Raw genomic sequence first — 24,425 nt, 5'->3', positions numbered from 1 at the left:
GGTCAGCGTCCCGCGTTTCCTTCCGCTCGTCATGAGGTTACGTTCGTGAGTGCTTACGAATACTCTTATAGGTGCTTGCAGGGCTCTTACGCCGACGATCGGTCAATGTCTCGTCGTAAAATTTTCCACCGCGACGCGATAAGAATCCTTGATATATCTCACAAGCAACGAATATCAAGGGCCTGGCGTGGTGGATCACGTCGGGACGTTTCTCCCTTCCGGCCTCGTTGCATTACATTCCACCAAATGAAGAAGTATTGTCTGGATCTTTTTCGACTCATGAATATCACATTCACTGCAATGGTCTTTGTACTCTTCAAGCAACTTCCACTCCATTTCCTAAACTGAATTATTTAAGTCCGGTACGTTTCTCCTTCCGTTTCGTCTTTGTTCCACTGCAGCTCCCTAGAATCTTTTGTATCATATCGGATCCTTACGCTGTCGCACTGCGAACTTTTGCAAATTTCTCCGATACAATCTTCTAGCATGGTTATATAATTAAATTGGGAGGAAAATCGCGTGCGCGGTTTGAATGCCGTATACGCCTGAATTTTGGCCGATTTTCGATTCATACAACAAAGAATTTCAGAAGACATTCAAAATGCCATGCAATGTATAAATTAGATTTCGCGAGAATGATATTCCATTCCCACGAAACCGTTATCGCGCGATCCGTTATCATGCTCCTGCATAACAAGACGAAAGAAATTTAATTACTCCCGCGCGCGTTGCGTTTATTAACGTGGAAACTCCTCTAATACGCTAATGTTGAGCGCGTCAAACATAGCGGTTGCATATCCATGCTGTTATTTGCTTTGCTAGGATATTCAATTAATATAAAATATATGAGCCGCGATGTAATCAATTACTCAGGCAATTACAATTAAATATTAATTTAGCAAAACATTTGTAATGCCACCATCTGCACCATGTAATCTATTCACTTCTCTTTGTTGAAAGTTTGCAACACTCTACTCTCTTTAGTTTCGTTTACGTAATTTATTAATTGGATAAGTTGTAAAATTGCAAATAGAATTATAATTGCAAATACGAAGACAGCAAAAAATGAAAAAAAAAAGAAAAAAAGAGAGACGAGAGAGAAATATGGTAGAAAAATACATACATATACTCGTAAGATAAATAACGTAATTATATGTCAATAATTATTAATTTTTGTAGACGGTGCGGATTTTAATTATTCTTAATGGAAAATCTTATGACATTTTTGCCGCTTATCATCCGCTTAAAATCTAGATCTATAAATTTAATTCACTTATCCGATGTGTACAAAAGTCGGACAAAATTAAATCCAGAAGACTCACGACCCGTTTTTATAAATGAGAGATGAAATCTCGTGATGAGTGAATATTCAACAAAAGACTAAATCTTCTTACCTTAGCGACTCCGTAACCCTTGGCACGTAACCTGAAGAGACAAGGCACCACAACGGCTGGCGAGACAGCTGCTATGATACTTCCGATGAGAAAACCCCATATCCAGGGTACATCCAAGAGGATTTTCGTCAATGCTGCCACCACTACTGCTTCCACCAACCACGGTATCAAACCTATCTTTGGCAACGTGACCTTTAATCTTCTTAGAGCGGTTGGATCGAGATCCAAGCCTGCTCTAGTAAGTATGATAACCAAGGCGATTTTCCTGCAAAAAAGAGGAGAAAGAAGTCACATTTTGAGAGAAATAGATAATGATTTTTTTCAGCAGTATCTGATATTAATAATAAGTAACTGGGAGCGCATTATGATTTGATTACTGTAGAAAGAATATCCGCCATCAAAAGTTAAGTCTCTCCTGAGAGGAAGAAAGTCTTTTCTCTTAAAAAAAAAGTTGCAAGAAAAGTTTGCTTATGCGCAGTCTTGACCACGTTACGCATATTTTCAAGTTTGATAAGGCGTTCAAAAGAAAAGGAGTTAACCAACTTTTCTACAACAGAACGCAGAAAAGATTGACGTGTCCCTTTTCTGCAATGCATGTGTCTTCGAAGGCTTCGAATCCGTCGAATCGGGCGACAAAAGTTTCGGAGCGACGCTCATCGCACACACACCGGTCGCGCGGCTTTACGATGAAAATTCAGGTGCGGACGATCGTTAAAGCCTTGGTTGTCTCGAACTTTCGAAAACCCGTTCAGGAAAGGCACACCTTAGGAAACTTATCCTATTACGAGTTTCCCGGCGAGAGAAAGGTTTACGAAGTCGCGCTGTATTTCGCACGGCACGATGTCACTCTCCGATCGCAGGGAAATGAGTCGAATTTATGTTGACACAATATGCAGCATTCGATATTCACTAGAATATTTTAAAACAAGCGCATCATTTCCTTCCTTTGCCATATATTTAGTAATTTATAATGTAAAAAAGTCTTAAATTTGAAAAAAGAGATGTCTTCTCGAAACTAATAACGTCTTCTCGGAAAATTACAATATATATGAAAATTATATATATGTGTGAAAATTTGGCATAAAATAATAACATTAATTTAATTTGGGAAAATAGTTTCTTCATCAAAGTAAAATAATTTATATTTTTTAAAAGAACGTTAGACTTTATCGGAATATCATCTTTCTGTTATTATTTCCATCAAATTTGATACCGCTTGAGAAAGTTGATATAAACTAGTAAATAAAATTCTTGAGATTTTTTCAGATAATTCTTATTGTTATCTTATCAATTATCTTCGGGGAGCAATTTTACCATACTTATCCCGCTACCTTTGTTCTTTTAATTTGATATTATTCTTTTTTCATATTATTCCTTGACATTAATTTTTTAACGAAGCATTTAACGAACATATTTGATTAGAATTTTTTTTGTTTGACTTGGTGAGAAGAATATGACTACGTGAAGCTGCTCATGCTTTACGAGAAACATCCTGAACATTAAAATTTATATAAATAAACCTTTCCAATGGGTACACCTTGACGTTAATGGGAAGGCTTAGTACCTGAAAAGTTTATCCTGGAAGGGAAGCAAAGTACCCAAAGACTCGTGACAATGCTTTTAACAGTGTCACAAAACGCAAATAACTCTACGGTTATTTAAGTGCACATTGTTTTGCGAGTATTAGTAGTCTTTGTGTAATATTTCAAAATTTCGCTCCGATAAACAGATCGATTTAAATCGGTTAAAATTCCATTGATTGCTTGATAAGAGCAGAATGGGATCGTTTTTATCGTTAGTTCTGTCTTCTTAATTTCCGTCTCTTATTTAATGCACCTTATAATGTCACCATATCATGTCTTTGCATGTATTATAAATTAGTTGGACACCAGAACCTTCTTTTTCATTACATTTTAAAGACATATGTACATACATGTGTTCTGATTGTGAGACAAAAGTCGAAGCGAATACAGATTGATTCCATCAAACGATTATTTTGTTTTTTTCCATTCAAGGCTTAACTCTTTGCTCCAAGCTTATCTGGTGGACTTAAAGTCCGCGCGAACTAGTTAATGGTTAGCAATCGCAAAATTTGAAAGTGTCATTCAAAGTATCTCGCGTCAATTTTTATTGTAAATTTAATAAAAATTATAGTTGCAATTACTTTTATGAGAAATAAATTTAAATTTGCTTTTTAGGAAAATAAAAAAAAAAAATTAATAAACTCAACAAATTAATTCTCACTATTAACGATAAATGAATCAAAGAGGCAAATATTTATTAAAGTAAATTTCTATTTTTTAAAAGAGATTCAATTATATAATAACAGTTGTTCGCAGCAAAAGAACTAATCAGCATCATAGATGAATCAACAATAAACTTCAAGACTTTGAAGAAGACTGCATTCAGTACGTTCATTTGAATATGTCTCTTTTATGAATGTATACACGCACAGAAAGTATTCTATTAAACATTAATTATCTCCAAATTGCAATTATGCATATACATGTATTTTACGTATAGAACGCGTACTGAAAAATGATATTTTGCAGACCTTAAATGAGTTTTGTATTTAATTATACTTGTCTAAGGGGAAAATTACAGTATGGAAAGATTAGCATCATTATTGCATTTTGCACATTGTTATATTATACGCTACGTAATGAAACAGCGCGCGGGCTTCTCTGTTTTAATATCAAATAAATAATTTTCCTCTCAGATGCACATATACGGTACATATAATAATAATAATACGACAGTGAAAGATATTTATTTTTAATTAAAACATGGTAGGGAGGAAACTGCTTTTTTGTTAATTTCATTATCCCCTAGTATGATAATAGAGGGGTTAAACATTTTACCAGATGATTAACCTGTAAGATGTGGTACACACATGTAATAAAAGTACAATAGAGACAGTAAACATTGACGTAAAGCATACGAAAAATCGATAATTGATAATAACGAATACGTTTGCATAACATCTCGCGAAGCATGAATGCGCGTCTCGATGTTTGTTTAATTGTCGTGTAATATAATGCGACCATGCGGTGAATATATGAAACGTACGAGAGCGATCCATGACTTCATGATTATGTAAACGAAAATGAATATTGGATTATAATTTAGTAGCGCGAATATCCTCACCGGCGTTTCATTTAAATTGCAAAGTGCAGTTGTTTGACACGTTGGATTAGCACGCCAAAATTTCAGTCTTCAATCTTCAAACTTGCGGCATTGCATCATTGTATCTGATTTTCGTAGAATTTCTTATTATCAAGACTCTCCATTATATGAGCAATTATTATCATTTAATAATCTCGTAATTGATGTTACGCGTCCGATATTTTTTACGCATATCGTCGATAAAGTACTTGCGTATCATATCAAAGAAGCGATCAATTCTAAGTAATCATTGACACCCGCTGCTCACGAGTCGCGTGTGACGTCGCTGCTCTGGTTTTCCTTGTAGATTAAAAGTGATCTTACTTTGAAGGCGATTCCATTCTCACGTGTCGTATAATTTACGATCCGTATAATCAACATCCGCATCAGTAAATGAGCGCACGTTAACGGACTCAGAGATCCGCATACAATGTAGTGGAAGAATTTTACAAACAAAATAAATCCTCGTCATTACATTAAAAAAAAAAAATAATAACATATAATGTAAGCAAACATATATAACATTTTCTGCATGATATAATTGATTATCTGAAAAATATGAGATTATCAAATTTCACATTGTTAATCGATATTATGTTATTATGAATTGAATTGTTTATTGACAAATATGCGCGTTTTAATGTAATTTTTTTTTAATTAACGTGAAAAAAAGTGAGATATTTATTCACACAAATAGACACTGGAAAAGAATAGACGCGAAAGAGAGAAACACCTCCGTTGCGCGCGTTTCTTGTAAATATCGCGCGATATTTCAATACTGCTCTACTTCAATCTCGCAGGATCAAAGGAATTTTTTCGAAATAAGCGTTCCTAGAAGGACACGTTCTAGCTCGTCGTGCAAATTGCACGGCGAATACCACACGCGTATGTCGCAAGAATATTTATGGCGGATTCACGCTCGTACATCTTATCAATGTGGAAGCGTAAGATTCCTTGGAACGAAAAAATACACAAAGAAACGCGACTGATGCGGCTCGCGTTCCTGAGATATCGCAGATAAATGGAAAGTTTTGAACAAGGAGGAATCAAACGTGAGAAGAACTTTCTCATTTCTTGATAATCGATATAAAAAAAAAACTGTGTATTTACATATCAATACATATCGTATAACCATCGTAATATAAATAACTTATATTTTTATTATAAATAACTATCAAGACTTATAAAATTATTTGGTAATTTTGGAACACATATTGTATATCCATTAAAAATAAACTCGATTATATTTCTTGCAAAATAATAACTCGCATGATTGCATTTCAAGTGAAATTAAATTTAATAACGAAATGTTTCAAATAATTAATATTTAAAGAATTGTATCAAATATATAGTAGTTTACATCATTTAAATTCGCAGTTATCATGTTTCGATCATTTTCTAATGACTAAAACTAAAATTATACAAGCCAATAAGTAGCTAATCGAGATTTGATTACTTTATTAATCTTGCAATGAGCCGCAGCTTTTAGAGATGTTTACACTGATACATACAAGGTGGTTTCACCCTAAACATGCACGCAAATCACTTACAACGCACAGTTTGTTTGCACTATATTTGCCTGTATTTAGCTGCATTTAGCTTAGTTGTACATAGCCTTCTAACGATGCGCGTAAACTCGCTAAAAGCTAGGGATGTCATGTTTAATTTAACATATAACACATTTCTTTATTGATAGCTTTTCCTCTCTACTCCTTTTAAAAAACATAACTGTCAAAAATGGAACTGTCAATTTTGTTCAATATCGCGCTCACTGCGGAATTTATGTAATGCAAAAGTTTAAGAAACAATCTCAAAGACTATTTAAAGTCCGACAGTCTGAAAGATTAGAAGATAATTAGAAGCGTTTACGGTGTCGTTTAGTTTCGCAACCTTGGCATTATCTTCCAAGCTTAATAGAATTTTGTCAGGTTTCCTCAAAACCTATAATGTTCTTTAAGGATCCTTTAAATACAACTTTTTGTCGCATTGTATTGACAGTTGTAAAATGACCTTTATTTTTAAATTGTTGTTAAAAATTCGTACGTTGCATTATTTTATGTAGCCAAGAATTCTCATTTTTCTATGTGTATTTCCATTTCAAAGAGGTTTATCAAGTGCTTTGAAAAAAAAAGAAAGAAAATCCTTATCAATAAACTGTGATTCTTATCAATAAATCTGAATGTATCGATAATAAAACAGATTAACAGATTGCGGAGGCGTCCTTGCAATGTTGAAAAAGAGAGAGCGCCATAAAATATCGAATGTACTATATTACGATAATGAGTAGACTACACGGAACATCATGTGCTTTAAGTTGTTTGTAAGTAAAGAAAAATAAAATTCTGAAAACATCGATAATTGCCGATGTAATCGCGATACACGTTAATCCTCTATATAAGCTTGCATTCTGTTTGATCTCAAGATAAATAATCGAATAGTTTTCTTATCAATGATTTCTCGATAATTAACATCCAAGAAAATTGATCGAGACATACGGTCTATGCTTAGTGCGACTTATAACAGAAGTTTTCATTAAAAGAAATATAAAAAAAATTGTTTATACTTTTTGCTGGATTTAATCAGTTTGGACTTAATCAGTATTTATAATTTTTCAGTATTTAGAACTTGCCAGAGTTTCCAAAACATTAGATTTCTTGTCATGGAAAGATGGTATTATCATAACTGAATATAAAATAATTATATTTCTTAGGAAAAAAAGAGAGCAATATTTCGCCCATCATCGATAACCGATAAAATTGTTTTCGCGCGTCGATTAAATTCCTAGCAAGGTCAAGCATAGCATTTTCTACGATCGACCAATGGCTCGACATTTGCGATTCTAGCTGCGCTTCGTTGCAGTCGTTGCCATCAGTAGGCTGCTCAGGTCATAAGGAATTTGAACAATCGAAAAGGTGATGATCAAGCGAATCCTGGCACAATTGCGAAAAATCTATTTTGAAATGAAAATGTGACAGGTTTTCAGAAACCTTAGTGCCACTCATCAAAGATAATTGATATACTAAAAATAATTATTGGTATTAGAAAACATTCATTTATATAAATATGTCATTAAATGTACATAGATTTTTTTAGTAAAAAACATTCAACATATCGAAAAAATCTGAAATTTTTCTTGATATTTTGTTTTATATGATATCCATAAATAGTAATATAGTATCAAGTAAGATTAATGTGTTGACGCGTGTTAATTAATATGTTACTTACAAATTAATATATAATTCCATTGAAAACAACATTAAATTAAAAAAAAAAACCTACTCATTAAAAATTATAATTGCATAAAGAAATAAAGATTACCGAATGTAAAGACAGTTCATCAACCTCGATCTTTATTATGATATCAATGCAAAAAGCTATCATTAAACAGTTTAATTTGTTTGATTATTTTTTATATTAAATATTTTTAGAATTTTACATTCACAAAAAAATAGAGATAAATAAACAGATGCCGGTTTTTTCTTTCCTTTGTTGAAAAATACATCGAATACGCGATATGTAAAGATTCACGCAGCCTGCGTAGGATTCGGATATAAATCTGTAACATTCTCTTGTTGTAAAATGAAGAAACCTTGAGAAACTATTGCACGCAAAGAGAAGGCAGCTGATTGCGGGAAACGCGACGAATCTTATCCGATGCTCTTGTCAGCGGCATTCGTTAGTGAGGATGCAACTTGAATTTGATTGCTGCTAAAATCGCACTTGTTATGCTACGCATAGAACCATCGTCGTGCGTGTCCGCGACGATTCATCGTCGTTGGGCCTCGACCTTAAAAAGCGGCCACCTCGCAATCGCGACGAAACGATTGTTACCTCGAGACTTTCGAGGGACCTTCGAGTAATCTTGTCGTTGTTAATACTTTCTAATAATGACATGAATAGAAATAACGACTTGCAATGAAGAAAAAACGAGTATATGTAATTTAATGTGGATAATTTAACGTGGGATTTACATAAGAAATCTTGGCCCAAATATTAGACTATATTTTTCTATGTCGCTGTCTTCTTTATTCATTAAATAAATCTATGCATGATTTAAACTGACGATTGAGTTTATTCAAAATTAGACATATGTATATTTATAAGTAAACTTTTTCTGTCTTTTATTAAGCAAAAAAATTTTCCGAAATTTTTCCTATTTTATTCTTCAATGTTTTATCTTTTACGAGATACGAGATAAACGAGAGGGAAAATCCAGTTCCATCATTTTATACGTCAAAAAATGATATACAATATGATATGCTATGTTTCACCTTTCAAAAATATTTTACAAATATTCGTTATATTGTATTCTTCATAAAAATTTTCACCTTTTGATTCTGAGATAAAAATTACTGACTTGATTGCTTCATATTGATTCAAATTAACCTTCCCTCTATCTAGACATTAATTAAATAAATCTTTAAATATCTGTATATAACTTTCTATAAACAAAAATTAATTAATTACTTTCTTTCATCAATTAAAATTAAAAATGTATAGGAAATGATTTTGCGCAAATATAATATAATATAAATATTATAAACTTTCTAAATAAAAATTTTAAATTTTATTTATTTGGTAGAGTTAAATAATCATTTCATACATTCATTATTCGCTTTCAAATTATTATATTGCTATTTTTAAATATTAATTCTTAAATTTTTTAAATTGATTAAAAAAAATAATTATTTTGCTATTTTTTAAAAACTTTTTTGTGACTGGAAATAATCAGATATTCGAAGAGAGAATTTTATAAAATAAAATATTCTTTGGAAATGCCATGAAGAGTGACTCACCGTAGATTGGATATCACCACAGTGTACGGTCCTTCGATCGTGACGAGTCCAATGTTCTGCAGTATCAGCCCGGTCATCAGCATACCGATCAAGGCCGGAAGGGTAGTCAAAGACATCAGCCAACCCCCGAAATGTGCAGCAATGCACAGACTGGCCAAGCCGAACAGTTGACCACCCGGAGCCGCGTCATCGCCCATTACCGAGTAGACGACACCCCAGAGTAACAGACCCAAAAGGAAGAGGCACAACACTCGTGCGAATTTTCTGTACGTTGGACAGAATGGCTGCGGACATGCTTTTCTCCAGCCCGGTGGCTCCCACGATGGCGTGTCGTCGCGACCGTGACATCGTGCGCAAAATAGATACAGCCACGACCTAGAAGAGACGTAAATGAAATAAATGATGCGGACATTGTGTGCAAAATACAGCCAATAGAGAACATTTCTTCCCTTTTCAAACGTATTGCTCGTTATATATGATTCAGGAATTGAAAGTAGTATAATCTTTATAAAATTAGTTTCCCATTTTTAAAGATATTTCGAACAATTACATAATATGCAAACAAAGTATATCAAATGAGGTTTTTAATTGACGTTTACACAACATTGACAATTTATTTGTCGGTATCAAGATTGTCTGATAAAACTTAAATCCTTTAAAATGTGATAAAGATGTGATATCGTGTTAAAACAAACCTTAAAGACGAGGAAGTGCTTGTCTTTTTGTCATAAGATTGCTTTATACATCGTTTAAAAAAAGCATTTGCTCGGATTAATGTCTTCACGAGTTAATAATACAGTCTATTAATTGATACCTGCTACCTTATTCACGGAAACAATTTGTAAGTGATAAACTAGCTGAGATTTCAAAGTGTGATACTGACAGTTATTAATGTATGTCTATATACTTCCATCATGTAATATGTAATACAATATAACGTTAATTTTATTTGCGGTTTTACATGGTGGTCCATTATGCCATATTATGTCTGCATATAATAGTTTCGAGTTAACAAGTTTATTATAAAATTGAAGGCGTATATCATTATTTATATTATACACTCATTTAGTCATTATCAATAATTAATAATTCATAAATTATCAAATCAATAATTTATCAGCCGCATGTTTCGAGGAAAACTTTAGTTTGTTTTTTTTTCTCTTTCTTTTAGTTATCATTCTTAAATAATTTTGTACGTGATTCTTAAATTAAATTTTTACTGATTGAAACATTTTACGCAAAAATTTCAGACTCAATAAAAAAAGAAGATAATAATAAATACTATAATTTTGAAACACATTGTAAATGGATACAAAATATATCATAAAATACTAATGTTAGAATACTTTTTAGTCTTTTATTTTCACATAATTTAATTAAATTTTTAAAAGAAATTTTTTGCAAAAATATGGTTTTATGTACACGAGAATTTTGCAATTATTTCTGACACATTTCACAAAAAATATATCATTTGAACAACAATGTAATATTGTAAGCACTTTATAAACTTGTCAAAAAAGAATATACTAATTTACGAAGCTGAAATTGTGCAAACTAATCAGATCCTTAACAGACAGACGTAAAAAGTTTTATATTCTTACGCGCAGATAGTCACTGTCCAAAAAGTGAATATAAATCACAAATGATAGACAGAAAATAGAATAATTTATGATGCTAAAGAGTATCGCATTAAAAATATAAACAATTTTGATGGTCTTATCTCGATTAGATACCTAGAAATCGTTTAATAAATTACAAAAATATTTTCATTGCACTACGAATTATGTGGCAGAAAGCGCAGCGGAAAATTCGAACTAAAAAAAACTATTTTTATTTAATTATATTTAATGATATTTAAAACTATTTATGTAAGAGATAAAATTGCAAAAATATTCTAATGTCCTTTTTCCTGATTGTTATTAATATTTACACATATATTGTTGATATATTATCAAGAAAATATTAATGAGAAGAAACATAAGAAATGAAATTTTGACCGCAAATTTATTTCATTATTTTCTTCAAGAGAAGTTGAGAAATTAATTTATTTATTCAATCACACGTGACTCACTATCATGTTGTTCGAGCTAGTATCTCTACGATTTTTTCTACGTATATTTCTACTGTTTTACAGAATACAACGATTATATATCATCGTCGATAAAAGTTATCAAGAGATAAGTTGATTTCTAGCTCGATCTAGATCTAAAAAGATTTCGAAGGTAGATTGGCAACTATCGACAGATAGACTTTTCGAAGCTTACCGACATAATCGAGTCTCACCTCTCGAGCTCCTCAGAATACTCGATCTTGTCTCTGATCGAGCTGGACAGACTATACGCCGATTTTTTTCTATTACCGTTGATCCTGCCATTCTCCAGATCAAGTTTATATTGCGGAATATTCTCCGCGCTATCTCCGCAGTGACTGCCACCATGATGCAGGATTGATTTCCGTCTACCCTGATCGGAATTGTGCTCCGAACTTGCGCTGATGCGCCGATGATGCTCGAAGGCAGGATTATCAAGTCCTAAAACTTGATCGCTGATCGATACCCGTCTCTTCGCCAATTCCTCACTTGGTTTGTTTATTCTGCCGCTCATATCGATCTCCATTTCTTTGGCTGATCTTCGATTATTCGAAATCTCGCCGATGCTGACCAAATAACGGATCTAATAGATTTTAAAGATTTGACAAAGTCCAAAATTCAAGCTTCCCCGCAAGAAATTTTTCAAATTCGTCGATCGTGTACGGTTAGATCGTCTACGTGACGAGGCACCGATATAAGTGGCACAATTTGTGTTCGAACACGATCGAAACTGACCTCATCGACCTCGACACACCAATCGATTCCGATATACTGGTGCTATTGATCAAGAAAAGTCGAAGCCGAAGCCGTGGACGGTCGCTGAACGTACTGCGACGGATTATGCGTTCGCCACGTTAGCGGCGATCGTTAGCGGATGAGTCTCGTGACGGGAGTTGACCGTCGCGACGGGGACGAGGACGGTGATCGGTGGACGACGACGCTAATGCGTTGCGACGATTGACGTCTTTGACACCTTGGCCCGCTTTTATCAGATTATTTTTTCTTCCTATGCGTGTTGCTCGAATTCATTCTCCACTTTACGTCGGATGTGTAGCTTTGTCCATCTCGTTAGCGCACCTCTCAGGGTCGAACATCGACGCGTTCGTCCACGGGAGCGAACTTTTCCACTGGCATTTCATGTGTCGCGAACTGATGTCCGTGTGGCTTCGCGTTCTTGATGAAGAATCAATTACTACGGAGGCTTCATCGGTTCGACGAGCGTACGGTTATTCGGCCCGATGTAAAAACGTGGCCGCGGACAATTCGCGGGATATCGGTCGAGATCGATGCGACCGGTGCATCTCGCATGCTTTAGCGTAATTTAGACTTTCGCATAAACGGAGTCCCCTTCGCGCGAGGACGGTGAGAAGAGTCTACTGCCGGTCGGTCCCCGCGATGGCGCGAGTGCAACGGCACGGTTAACGAGCGACTAAAAGCGACAAAGTGCGCGGCAAGCGGTGGTGTTTTATGCGAATGGGTAGTGGGGTTCTCTCGTAAAAAGTGCTCGAACCGTGGACGAACGAGTACGGACAGTCACGGCGGCCCGTGACGATAATTGTCGCGCGATGCACACAGGATGGGCACAGCCGGTTACCTCATTGACAAACTGGCAACGGTCCGCTGAGTTTCTATCGCGACTCGTCCCGAGCATCGATCCCCAAGATCGACAGATTAAATCGAATATTTCAACCGCACCCGCAATTTCGCCAGATAGTCTCGCGATCGAAATACGAGGGGACCAACTGCAGGGAAATTTTAATTCGTGCAAGTTGTCGAGGTATTAGTAAAAAAAAAATGCTGGATACCCACGTCATTTAATTACCGTACTAATTTCCATCTCACAATACTCGTTAAATGCTTCTAATAATTACTTTCGCGACAAATGTTTCCAATCACCTCTTTCGATATTAAAAACTATTTTAAACAGCACAGCGCAAAGAAATTGAGTTGAACTACGTACTATGGATTTTACTATGTTAATAATTTAATATCATATATACTGTATTATTTAGTAAGCATTTTACTGTCTAATTCCGAGATATTACGGGATTGGACTGTACATTTTCAATCCCAGACTTATCCCTTGTCAAAATTCTTGACTCGTTTCGCTTAAAACTCGGTGTATATAAGAGAAAAAAAAGACACGTGCCCAGTGAGATTACAGATTGAAAAAATGTCTATTAGATGTCTACAAACGTTTAATATAAGTCTTTTTGCTCTATCATTTCTCACTGGATTCTCACACGGTGTTGATTTGCCATGCGTTTCAACAATATCTAACTGATAAAATAAAGTAATGCACATACATATATATTTGATAACGCTGCATCAAATTATCATAGATTTCGAGAATGTCAGGCATATGATATTACTTAAAGCGTATAAGGTATATACCTCAAATCACACAGTTTTGGCACAAAATCGGCACACACAATCTTTCTTCTTCATGGGCGCTTTGTAATGAAATTCGAGATTGTAGTTAATAATCTTAAGTCAGTATTTATAGTCGATCATTATTTTACGACAATAATCATAATACAAAATTTCATGAATCTCCGATTCTCCGATCAATCTACATTGAATTCTTACAAGAATTTGTAGTTTTTGAATAATGTTTGATTCATGTGAATCATCTGTTATTTCGCCGATCTCAGATTCATGAATAGTAGATTTAATCGTTGTTTATTTAAAAGATAAATTCTATGTTATGGAGACATGCAGAAAATTAGTGTCTTATTTTCATATTTAATATCATAATTTATGCTATATCATTTGCAGAAAATTTGAGATTATACATTTATTATATAATATTAATTATATCATAATATGATATTAATTTAATATCAATTACTATTAATTAATAGTTTATTACTACGTTAATTATATTTAATATATTAACAATATTAACATTATATTAATAACATTAACAACTAATATGATCATATTTTTAGCTTTTTTAATTTTCAAAATTTAAAAACTTAAAATTATTTACGATTATAAATACCGACCTTTTAATCGAGGCTTGTTTTTTCTATCGTTTATCGATCACTTTAATTTCCCGAGCGATACCTTTTCGATTTAATTTACAACGCAAATAGGAATAAATGCAATGCACGTTTTTAATTATAATCACTTATAATGTGATTCTACTGATTGTAATAATGCAATCAACAAGATTACCATGAGATTATTGCAATCTCTTGCATCAAGCATCATATAGTTCTATCTATTTCATCATCTATTGATCGACCCTTACACACTTGTTAATATTACTGTCACATTTTGTCATCGTGCTTGTTTGCTTGTACGCGATTGTACGTAATTCTATTTAGAACTTCATTCATTGGAATTCGGTTTATGGACTTCTCCAACTACGACGATAAAATGAATTTCCACATACTAGTGATATTGTTACGCGAAACTTTAGCCTTCGAATATAAAGATCAAAATAACGAAATTCGAAAAATCTCATATACCTCATATTTCGTAAAATATGAAATTTAGAATTTGATATTTTTTAATATTAATATAATAATAATGATACTTTAGTTAAATGAAACAGAATTAAATGATTAACATTTTAGTAATTTATCTCAAGAAATCTGTGGCTGCTATTATTCCGGTTCATTTTTATTCATTAGCGCTCTGCAAAATTATTAAAGTTTAGTTTTACATTAAAGGCCGACAAATTGAATCAGTGAAAGTTGAGTGAATAGAATTGAGTTCTTAAAGCGCAGGAAATTGTGTGTGTATGTGTGTGCAAATTTCTATTTTAATTTATTTCTCGTCTGGTGAACGAGAAAATACAGAAGGAAGGAGGAGTCCACCTAAACGGAGAAGGAAATGAAATATGTTGGAGAGATGGTTGGCGGTTGGAATACGCGTGCAGAAAACAGGAAGAATTTATAGCAGCTCCTTGTACTTGTATTTATCGACAAAGTTCTATCGTTAACAAGATATCGCAACCAAGTTTAACGAAGAAAAAGAAATAAATATACAGGGAATCATAAAATTGTTCAATGCGAAAATTTAAAATCCACATATTTAACTTTCTAAAATCAAGAAATCTTAACAAAATCATAAATTTCTGTAGCAATCTAAAATACAAGTAAGAACTTTGGTATCTTTTTTTTAAAAAAGTCATTTTTTTTATATAATACTGTATAATGTGTAACATATCAAATAGTTCGTATCTCATAATTTTTATATCATTTTTATATGTGTGTTATTTTTATACTATATAAAATGAGAGGCTAAAACATAACATATTCACATACAATGTGCTAGTTTTATTATGCATTCGAAACATATTTTTATGAACAAACAAAACAAATAATTTCACCTTCCTCCGAGTTCCGTCGACACATCCTGAATTAAATTTCTACCAATGATGAAATCGTACGCTTCTCGAATACGCTTGCGGAAGTCGAGCATTGTCGTCCCTCGTTAACGCAGTATTCTTATACGGCTCCATGCGTCGTGTATAGATAATGCTCGTCCCGTAATCTGCAATACTATTTAACCGACAACAAGAATATATTTCTGGTCTTTTATTATTTATGCGAATAAAATTCTCATATGGAAAATTGAATTACATTAACTGTCACATTAGCTTCATTTAAAAAATCATACATAGAATAAAAGCTTTTAAACTCGAAAATTTTTTATTTTAAAATGACAACTCTGTATAAATTAAAAAAAAAAATATATATATATATATATATAACGGACTAAATATTATATTTCATGAAAATTAATATCGAACCCTTCTTTTTCCGTACCTAACAAGCTTTTATGCTCGCCAAGAATGTCATCAATTTATTTTCTAATAATTCTAAAGAAAAGAAATATATATATATGTTTGATATGGGTTAAATATGTGAAAAATATATACCAGATATAAAATATTTAAATCAATAGTGTACATACATGCTTTTCTTAAAATTCTTTATATTTTGAATCATTATTGCTGACATTTAAACTAATTAGATCGAATTTTACTTTCTTGATGAATTGTAATTAATTAAAATAGAAAGACTCAATACTATCCATAGCAAATTCTGGAATTTTGGACAATTCGGGAATAAAAGAGGCTCGTTTCTAGAGTGACATTTTTATTTGTCCGCGTGGAAAAATTTGTGAAAAATTCGCGCTGTGTTTCGTCTCGGCAGGCAGTGATGTATCGCAATTTAGCGAACATGTCGCCTCGTTTCTACGTCCGTCCATCGTTGAACATTCCGCGGCCGACGAAGTCACGCGAGAAACGTCTACGTCCCTCGCAAGAGTGTGTAGGAGGGAGGAGGGATGGAGGTTGCGCGAGAGACGAGGTCGAAGATGGGATTGGAATTGCAAATATCCCTCTTCTCTATCTCTCCGGTCTCTCTAGTCTCTGTGATCTATCTCTTCTCTTCTCCATCGACCGTCCGTCCCTCCCGTACTTCACCCTAACTCCGGATCATGTACGAGGTGCATATCGCGGAGCATGTTCTATGGAATCCTCACTGGACGACAAATCGCCAGATTTTGTCCCCATCAAAACCGGATTTAAATTTAACAGCCTTTAACGCGCGAATGAGGCACTATTTTTATATCACCATCGTATCATCTCAAAAATGTATTTTTAACCAAACTTTCTCTCTCTCTTACGTAAATGTAATGTATCAACATATACTTTTGTTTACAGCTCTCTTATAATTTTAATATCTCTCTCGTATTTTTTTAGTTCTAACTTATTTAGCTTAAATTTGTCCCCGTTTTAGATACTAAAATACAGATTTTTGCTTCGCATATATATATATAATTTGCTTATTACATGTACATAAATCTCACTTTTTATCCGACAGTATTATAAAATAGATGCGGAGGAGGGTATAATTGACAAAAACTAATGATGAAGAAAATGTAAGAACGCAAAGCGAAGACAAGTTGCGCGCAGAAAATGACCGCGTGATACGCGCGCTGCGTCAAATTAGCTTAAAAGCTTCGGAGCAACACGGGATCCTACAACGTATTCTGCAACATGGTCCAACACACAATGTCCAACGCGCGGAGAAAAGCCCTATTCGCCCTCATATATCACCCGGAGATAAAAGGCTGCCAGACAACGACGGAAAGTATAGTGGTTTCGGCGACACGCCGGATAGGCGGTTCATTGCGCAGCTGCACCCCTGTGCCCTGTAATAATTCGGTGGTAGAAACGAAGAGAAATTGTACGTCACGTGCCGGTATCTATTTACCTCTTCCGCTAAATGAAAATATGTACTTCGGAATGTTTCCGTTTCGATTTACGGTTTTGTAGAAGGAGCAAAACTTTTCCCGCGACATTACGAATAAAAATATTGGATAAATCCACACACAAAAGGAATATCAAATAAAAGTTATACAATTTTTTAAAACAAGATAAACTCAAGACAAACTAATTATATTTTAACTTTATCTCTTTGACAAAAATGCGATAAAATATATGTATATTTTGTTGTAATTTGTTATTGTTTTAACATGAAGAAATAGATCGAACGAATATCGTTATGATTCTTTCTCTTTGATAGCAGTATCTGTATATTACTTCAATCTATAATAATCGAGGCGAATCTTTCCCTTTAGTTTTATAGAGCAAAAAGAGCTATGCAATCGATGCCGTCGGCTCTTTTTTCCAATACATCAAAATATATTCTTACACAAACTCTCTGCTCCAATTTTTTTGCATTGTAGAAATTTTTATCCAAGACTAGCACGTTGATTATTATTCGTCCCATTTTCGATCTTTGTGCAGCTTTTTATATGTTCCCGACAACGTCGATCACAGTCAAATGTCGTAGTTTTTTGTAGTGATTCGAATAATATTGGCAACCTGTAAGAGCGAATGAAAAAGCTCCTCTATTCCTTTTTCATATAGAATCGTACATCAATATAGTTTCGTTCTTGTTGATGGTGGTTCTTCAAGTACCTACTTACAGTTGGCGACATTAAAAATTTCTTACGATAGCGTGCTTCGGATACGGTAATCCTTAAGTCACGTTAAAGCGAATTGCGGATGCAAGTCCAAGATGGGAATTGTCATGCCTGAGATGGGAATTACAATGGCTGCACGGTTAGTTTGCATCAAATATAAGATTTTTCGCGTTTGTCGTATCTGAAATATGTATTTCAAAGTTCTCTCCTCCCTCTTTCGCTTCCTCCCATTACTATTGCCATATGCATCCTTTGATGCAGAGCATATGAGTTATCTTTTTTCTTCATCTTCTTCATCAATAAACTACAGCACGTATACCTCGGTATAAATTTCGTACTAAATTTATCTCTTGATTCTCATTTCATTGTTATATAATGAAATCTTCGTATTACATAATTAACATAAGTCAAATAATAACATCTCTATTTACTTTCACATATTAAAGCCATTTTTAAAAGACTCTAGTATTAAATTTCTACAAAATTTAAACTCACTATTAACATTAAATATGCAACAAGAGTATGAATCATCATCTTTTGCATTATTCATATGCGGTAGATCGTCTATAGCCACAATTTGGACATATTTCATGCAAAAGGAATTTTTATAAAGAATATATATTACACTGTAAAAGAATATACGATGCGACGTTCGGTAACACGACTAGAATCTAGGTAAGTAATTCAAGGTACAGCTGCTGCACCGTCTTACCCATACATAAACATCTTGGCGATAGAGACGAATGCCGGATGGAAGGATAGAAAGAAATTGCGCGTTCTTTCGTCGAACGCTAGTCGGTTCGCTTCTGCGTGCTTAAATATTAAGTTACAAAAAATACGGTTTTACAAAACGTCAATACATTATTTTATATATATACATATATATATATATATATATATATATATATATATATATATATTATTATATATATATGCATTCTTTTTCTATAAAATAAAATAACGTCAATACATAATAATCATCCTAAAATTATGAATATTTTATACTGCATTTTTTTCTAATTCATTATTTGTATTTATGATAAAATATTACATTCATGATACGAAACATTGCAACTCAGTATCAGACATGTTTATAATGCTTCCACGTAATTGTATCACATTACGGTGCCACAGATTCGCAATGCATTTTAATGCGTTTCAATTTTCTGCATCTGCTACTACGGGACGAACCGGAATGTTTCCATATTGCCTCTTACAAAGCGACCGCATCACGCGACAGATTGCGTTCATCTGTCGTAGAATAAAACTGGACCACAGATAAAAAAAATGTTCGAGTTTTTGCTTAGTCAAGAATTTTTGGGAAATCGTACGAAAAGATTTCCGCGGCGCTTAACCCGTTAAATAATTTTCTCTCGAGAAAAAGTTTAAAATAAAATAGCACAATATATAAAATAGCATAAATATATTAGTTGACTATATTTTTTACTTTTTGTAAATTACGTCCATTTATTTACATAAACGCAAGCAGTGTTTTTATGAACTACTACTTCGAGTGCATTATACGATAAATTAATTAGTGTCGCATTGTCGTAAACGTAATCGCGACATGCTGATAATCGTTGGTGAGGATTATGTTCCCCAGGATTGTGTTATGACGGATTTCCGCTAATGACTACTGCTGATTATTAGCTCTTGTTATGGCAGTTGTGAAAATTGTCACGGGTAGAACTGTTTCCCGTTCGCATAAATTTTGTGCAACCTATGCATACCTCGTTTGCAAATATCACGCCTTGTTGAATCATTCAGAAAAAGGAAAACAAGAATTCAGGAGTTATCTCTCCTCGCCTGTCAGAACAGATGTTGCCTTTCATAACCTCTTCTTTTTAAAGCTGATAATTTTTTAAAAGTTTTAAAGAGAACATATCTTCTGCTAGATTATTTGGGGTGTGTAACTTTAAGAAACTAATAAATTTGGTTTCAGACAAAATTATATTTTATTTTACTAATCATATTTTTTAACTTCAAGAAAAACACGTTAGTTTCAATAAAAAAAATGTACAAAACAATACTGGATAAAACGCCTAATAAAAAGTTGTCTTTTCGTCCAAAGATTCTAATTAGGGCTTTAATAAAAAATAAATATACAATTAGAAAAAAATAAACCAAGGTGAAAAAAAAATAAGCCAATTCCTGGGTGAGCGTCTTCTTGACACGAAGAATCGTGTATGTTGTCTATCACATAAGTCCACACGCGAATGGTCTCCGTCGCGTTCAATTAGTCCTCGTTATCACGGCTTCTGACTCGCGCAGGAAGAAGGCGTAGATGTGTCGCATAACACAGAGGAGAAGGAGGAAGGGATAACATTGACTTAAATGCAGCTGAGATTTTTTCGACGCGCGCGGAACACTCGGTGTGCTCGTCTTTGCGTGTCGGCCTTACGGTGCATCGCGACACATAATTGCATTTAATACGTTCCGCTACCACAGTTTGCAATCGCAACTCACAAGGACGACACGGGGCGTGAGAATTCCCAGATGTACTTCCAAAATATTCCAATTTTCAGACACCGCCGGTGAAAGCAGGCTAATTGAATAGTCAAAACGCTAATTTAAATGAAACAGATTGTCGGAGTTTATTTTGGACGTAGACGCTTCTTCACAATTATAGCAATTAGAACACGCTCGATAGACTACATTTTCAAATCGCTTAATTAACCGCAGAATCTCTGTAGCCTATATTTTTACCTCGATTTTTATAAAAATACAAAAAAGTTCTTGCATTTTCATTTTGATATGTTTTTAGATCATATTTATATTGAAATCTTTTTACCTAGTACAAAATGTAATGATCATTTTATTTTGTTTTATTGTAAAAATTGAACGTATATAATGTACTAAAAGTAGATTTGTGGTACTAAAAATGTATAAATCGATCAAAAAGTGCTTTATAATTCAAATTGACACATGTGCTTACTCAAGGGTTAATTATTATGCAGAAATTATATGTACAGACATAGCTGGCAAACCGCTAGTCCATACGTTTATAGATCGATATAATAGACGTAATTATGTTTGAATATAGAATTACCACATATATATATATATATATTAAATTGATTCGATATATATAATATAAGATCGGAATATTGTAAAATTTGATTCAGATACATTCAAATTCATTGTCAGAATATTTTGAAAATATTTTAAGTAGTAAAATGACGTAAAGATTTAATAACAACTTATTGATGTTAGAGACGTCAATAAGTTGTCATTGAAATGTCACTAAAATGTCACATTATAGTATATTTTAATCGAAAGTTTTTTTTTTATATAAAAATATTTACACTTCAAATTTTACCCATTTAAGAAAAAATAACAAATGATTAAACTCTTAATTAAATTTTAGTATAAAAATCAATTCACATCGTTTTATTCTTCATAATTTACGAATTTTTTTAGAATATAATAATTGCCATTTCAAAACAATTTTTAGAAAATAATAAAAAAAACATAAAAAAATTAACCTTTATATTTGTACAATATTGGAGCTTTTTGGGACAAAATAGTGGTATAAATCACTTTACTCATTTTGAAAAACATAAAAATTTTTTCGTCGGAAATATACCTGTTGTAAAATTCAATCACTTTATTGCATATTTCCTGTTTTTATGATTCTACAAAGTAAACAATCCAACATTTTATGCCATTCCAAAGAAACACGTTCAACGAAATGTCGAACTTTTATTTTTATTGTCTTATGCCATTTTGTTCAACGTGCTTCGTGCACTGTACAGCTCCATAAAATATTAAATTTCTTTGACGTGAAGCATGAGAACGAACCTGACCATTCAAGATGTTAAATACGTACTGCTATTACGCACCTTTGAGGATAAAATAGTAGCCACGAAACAATCAACTGTGCAATTTTGCTGTTGTCATTTCTTTACATCTCCGTTGTATCCAAGATTTTAATTTACGATTCGATATCTAATCGATAGATAGATTGTGTGTTTCGGAAACATTTCACGTCTCGGTAATCCTTCAAAATTACTATTATTCTGAAAATTACAGGATACGAACCGCTAAATATTCACTTCACAAATTACTACAAGTTTAAGTTCCATCTAGCACCATTGCAAGCGGACGACTGACTTGCTATAGCATAGATTATGGCTTATATAACGAATGCTAAGGGTGAACTTATAGTCTTTATCGATTTCTTAAAGAATGAAAAATAGTTATTGACGTTGACAATCGGTCGAGTGTCAAGGTGCAAACAATAGCGACTTCCGAGGCAACATGACCTATACAGGAGTCGCTCAAAGCACGGTGAGAATAAAGCTAGGTTCATAGTAAAAGGGCACGTCTCTGCAGCATCGCGTCAGCGCCCATTTATCGCGAGACACTGTATTTCATCTGCAAAACGTGTCCCACTCCATTGCCAGCGTATCCAGCGTTGGAATTCATGTTAGTAGTATTTCTAAACGAAAAGACAACGATGATTGCATTAATGTACGGATTTAGAGCAACGGCAATAAAACAAATTATAAAATTCACATATTTTAAAGGTAAAAAAGAAAAAACATTTATTAAAAAGCTTAAGGCTTAATAAATGCTTTTTATTTCCAAGCGATATAATCGCTTTATTCTCCATCCCTCGATTTTATCGCTTTCCTTGATAATAGAGGAGTTAAAATTTAATACAAATTTACCGGAATGTCAATCGATTAATTGCATTCGTTGCACGTCGCCTGCATGTGCCGCATTATAATTCCGAGTTTAACTTTCATTATTGAAAGTAAGTTTGGTTAAAACTGGCCTTCGTTAATATTAACTACCGGAGAAAGTAAACGAACACTTCAATTTAACACCTCTATCTATTCAAGCCCGCGCTAGCTACTCTTACGCGTAACGCCACCGTATTACGCCCTTATCGATTTTCTTTCAACTGGAATAACTCGCGCTTGTCATTTAGTTGCAACGGCTGTCTAAAAATAGCATCAGATTATTAATTGGCGTCGATCCGATATCTATAAACCGCAATAACCCACATTCACCCGCAGGAAGCAAGAATCTAGCGTTCCGATTCTTCCGCTCTGATTAGCGTCTCGTGATACACAGCCGCTCACTTTTTCCACGCATCTCGATTATTCTGTTCTTTTAATTTTATTTTCCTCCAACTCTGAAATGATTTAATCGTATTATCCACGCAATCCTATTGCTTCGAGCGCAATGCTCGTTAATCGAAAGATCACGTTACTTTGTCGCTTTGTATAACGGAGAAAGAGATTTATTTATTCTCTCGTTTTTTTTCAAACGATCACGAGAAGGGAACGACCTGTGCAATTCGAGGAGTGTAACGAGCTTGTGCTATCTGAAACAGCAGAGAAAAAAAAATCTTCGTGGATCATCGCGTTTAACAAAAAATGTAAAAGGTCGCGTGTATATATGCATCAGCTGCGATGATCAAACGGCGGCTAAAGCGATTAAAACAACCTCTAGTACGTTTGCGACATTTGTACGAATTTGATATCAAACGTTTGCTTTTCCGTTCCGCGAAATTGCGGAAAGAGCTGATTTAATTTTTCCGCGGATAAAAATTTTCTTTAATGAGGAATAATCTTTAATAAACAAATTATATTATAATTGTAAGTTTACGCAGTCAACTATTGTTTCAATCCCAAACGAAAACTCAATTGAATGAAGTAAATATAATTCGAATTTTTTTAAAAGAAAGTATAACTTTAGAGATTGATATTTTTATTAATAGATGGATAAAAACACTTTTATATATTGTCATGAGCAGTTGCCAGCATCGATATCGATATCGATATCGATATCAATATCAAGCTAGCTTACTGTAACAGTGAAGAAATTTTGCAGTTCCACAACATGTACTTGATCCATTTTTCACCGAAATTGCGTTTAACACGAGTATGCTCCATTAAATCCTTGATATATGATATATTGTAATAAAACACATGTGTTTTTTCGCAAGTGTATTTTATATATATAAAAAAAAAGAAGAAATCACTTCTGTCTCTCTCATTAACTTGTACGCAAGTATAA

At 33.5% G+C, this 24,425-nt stretch overlaps 1 protein-coding gene across 3 annotated transcripts in view; it reads right to left on the bottom strand.

Moving 5' to 3' along the window:
• The window catches only part of Nha1 (Na[+]/H[+] hydrogen antiporter 1), a 29,909-nt gene extending 7,393 nt beyond the window's left edge, over positions 1 to 22,516 (bottom strand). Inside the window, exons 1-4 of one of the 3 annotated variants that reach the window (XM_072895155.1) lie at positions 22,225 to 22,516; positions 15,787 to 15,958; positions 9,356 to 9,730; positions 1,395 to 1,659 (exon numbers count right to left, since the gene is read on the bottom strand). In XM_072895155.1, coding sequence (XP_072751256.1) covers positions 1,395 to 1,659; positions 9,356 to 9,730; positions 15,787 to 15,878 — 732 coding nt within the window. In that variant the 5' untranslated portion in view covers positions 15,879 to 15,958; positions 22,225 to 22,516. Of the gene's footprint in view, positions 1 to 1,394; positions 1,660 to 9,355; positions 9,731 to 11,638; positions 12,817 to 15,786; positions 15,959 to 22,224 lie in introns of those variants that run through there. The other 2 variants (XM_072895154.1, XM_072895153.1) reach the window with 2 other exon arrangements.
• Between the last annotated feature and the right edge of the window lie 1,909 nt (positions 22,517 to 24,425).

Source organism: Anoplolepis gracilipes, chromosome 6 (genome assembly GCF_047496725.1).
Source record: "Anoplolepis gracilipes chromosome 6, ASM4749672v1, whole genome shotgun sequence".
Lineage (NCBI taxonomy): Eukaryota > Metazoa > Arthropoda > Insecta > Hymenoptera > Formicidae > Anoplolepis > Anoplolepis gracilipes.
The sequence above is the reverse complement of the archived record's forward strand: the minus strand, read 5'-3'. Positions and strand labels throughout refer to the sequence as shown.